We start from the raw sequence: 2,666 nt of genomic DNA on the forward strand, positions 1-2,666 counted from the left end.
GGCGCCCTATTTTTCCAATTTCGTTTTACTCCCCAAAACACATTTTATTTCTCTGTGTGTACGTCACGAACAATCATCATTTACTATCCTACCCCTTGTTCTTTTCGGATTTTTTTCTCAAAAACTCTCTGATTTCAATGACGTTGTTAACTGAATAAAATGGATTGTATTATATTTCATTTATTTCTACGACCGTGACGTCATGCCAACAAAGACCGTCATGCAAAGAGATCGATTTAAGACTCTGTGTGTAAATTATTAGCGAATGTTACCTGCGTGTAATTCCTCAATCTATCTTGGTCCGAAAGTATTTTGGCGAAGTGTCAATTGCTTCAACGATGAAAAATTCTTATCGAGAGAAGCCTTTTTTTTTTTGGATGGAGAAACACACAAAAACTCAAACAACGCTGTACGAAACTTTTTGTTTCTAACCGAATAGATAATTGGATTTGAACAAGAATATACGAAAGCTAAGCAGACGAATATCCGGTAAAGGTCCGAGTACAAGAAGGTTCGATAAAGGTCGAGGTTGAAAAGAAAGAAACAAATTTGATCCGGCGACCAGCAGACAATATAAGTTACGACGACAATTAGAACAGTTCGTGTCATTCTTTGCTTTGTCTGTAAGAGCTTCAGCGAGGGTGGGGGCACGTGTCCGTTGACCTGAAAACTCCGCGCCAGAGCATGAAGTTCCCGGATGATGGCAAAATGGCTGCCGGTCATGATGGAGACTGGAATCAGGTATTCAAACATGAAAAGCAGGACTCCCGCAGTCACGTGCACTCCGCGTGTCGGGAATTTAGTCACACAGGTATAGTGCATGCTGTCGTGGCTAGAAATAGTCAGAATGTAGAGATTCAAAATGGCGGATCCGAGCCAGGACATTCCAACTAGGCGGACTGATCGTTTGACTGTGAATAGAAACCTGAATCGGAACGGATACTTGACAGCAACTAGCCGCTCTACGGATATTACGGTGAGTATGAACACTGAAGCAACCACGGATATCCACATTAAAATATTTGAATACTCGATCCGGCAGTAGAGCATGCCCTTCCAGTTTGGAGGCACCGTTATGAAACTGGGGCGTGGTATCATCCAGAACGACGTCAAGAAGTCGGCTACTGAAAGACTGCCGATAAGAACGTTGGCCGTGAACTGGACAGGGCGACGTCGGCGTACGATCACGGCGATGACGAGAAGGTTTCCGACCATACCGGTTATAGAAAGTACGAGTTGAACTATGACCCACCATGTCCACATAAATGGAGCCCATTCCCATTCACTCTCATCAGAAATGTTCGTACCATTCATTCTCCGTGATTTAAATTCTGCAAATACAAAAAGGTATAATTAAAAGGATCAAATTGTTGTACGCGATTTCACTATTAAAATAAAATGAGTTGACATGCACATGCGTCGAAAGGCAAGACGAAAAGAAGAAAAATAATTCAAGAGAAAATGAATAAACGAATATAATCCAAGAATGAGGAATCTCAGCAATTAGCCTATGTGGCGCCATTTTCCAGTTTTTAAAAGAAAGTGCACAGGCAGGCACATATTGAATTAAAATACACTGAGGGGTAAAATAAGAAGTAAAATACTTGTGGATCGTTAATAGGGAGCCACAATTTATATGTGTCAATGCCCTATCAGTTATCATTATATTATTATGAATATAACTATAGTCAGCCTTTCTTGACCAAATTATCATTCATCATTTGATACTTATAAGCATAATCAGTATTCCGGCAAGAAAAATAAATGTTCGCGATTTTGTTTTCGCGTTAAAACTGTGTACGTACCTTTAAAATTAGAGTATTCTTCGCTGGTTGTAGGCTCGATGAATAGTATAATACACTGTGATAGTTTTATTGCTAAATACATGTACGAAACTATATAAGAGGCAAGATGCTGGCGGAAGATGGATGTATCATTCTGGGAAGAGTATACATCTTTGACAATGTTCGAGTATATGCGCTGCATATATAGCAAAGTGTCTGTAAACATTTTCTTATTGGTCGTTTTCTGATTCCCCAAATCTCTTTTCGTGTAATCAATACGTTCTGAACAAGTAACTAAAATAGGCGCCCCCTTTATCGAATTGTCGTGCTTTTAAAGTTGTTTGACAAGTCCGCAACAACAAAGGAATCTGGTTTATTTCGTAGTTCACCTCCTCCCTCTCTCTCCCTTGACGTAACTCAAGATCTTCTTCTTCTTCTTTTCTCTCTTTTGAATCAACGCTAGATTATTCAGATTACCTCTGAATGGATTATTCCTGCAGACTCGAAACATCACATATCCTGTACATAGACATTTAGCTCTCTTTTGGGTTGCTCCATTTTTTCATAGGGGTAATTTTTAAGATCGGGTTGTACCGTTGTAGCATTCACTTGTAAAAAGTAAACAAAATGCTGTAAATATGGAAACTTGTTGTTTCAGATGTTTCATGAAACTTCTGAACATTATCCTGTTAAATTCATGTGTATTCACATTATTGTGGTAACAAATTAAATTGCATTGATAGCTCAAGAAACATTTATCTACAAATAATGTCAAGTGTCATTTTTATTTAAAGGAAATCAATTCTTTTGAAAGGTACAATTCAAATAAGGAAATGTGCTGCTTATTGTAGCAACACAACAAACAACTTTTATAGAGATAAA

The 2,666-nt window shown here is 38.4% G+C and overlaps 1 protein-coding gene across 1 annotated transcript; it reads right to left on the bottom strand.

Annotated features, from left to right (window-relative positions):
- Positions 1-291: 291 nt before the first annotated feature.
- Positions 292-1,314, bottom strand: LOC115924129 (nociceptin receptor-like). Its single transcript, XM_030985940.1, has one exon. The coding sequence runs from the start codon at positions 1,312-1,314 to the stop codon at positions 292-294; it is 1,023 nt and encodes a 340-aa protein (XP_030841800.1).
- Positions 1,315-2,666: the final 1,352 nt, after the last annotated feature.

Source organism: Strongylocentrotus purpuratus, unplaced genomic scaffold, assembly GCF_000002235.5.
Source record: "Strongylocentrotus purpuratus isolate Spur 01 unplaced genomic scaffold, Spur_5.0 spur5_scaffold_15, whole genome shotgun sequence".
Taxonomy (NCBI): domain Eukaryota; kingdom Metazoa; phylum Echinodermata; class Echinoidea; order Camarodonta; family Strongylocentrotidae; genus Strongylocentrotus; species Strongylocentrotus purpuratus.

What these genes read in the sequence shown, in the direction of transcription:
- LOC115924129 (XM_030985940.1), bottom strand. Translation starts at nt 1,314, where the DNA reads ATGAATGGTACGAACATTTCTGATGAGAGTGAATGGGAATGGGCTCCA.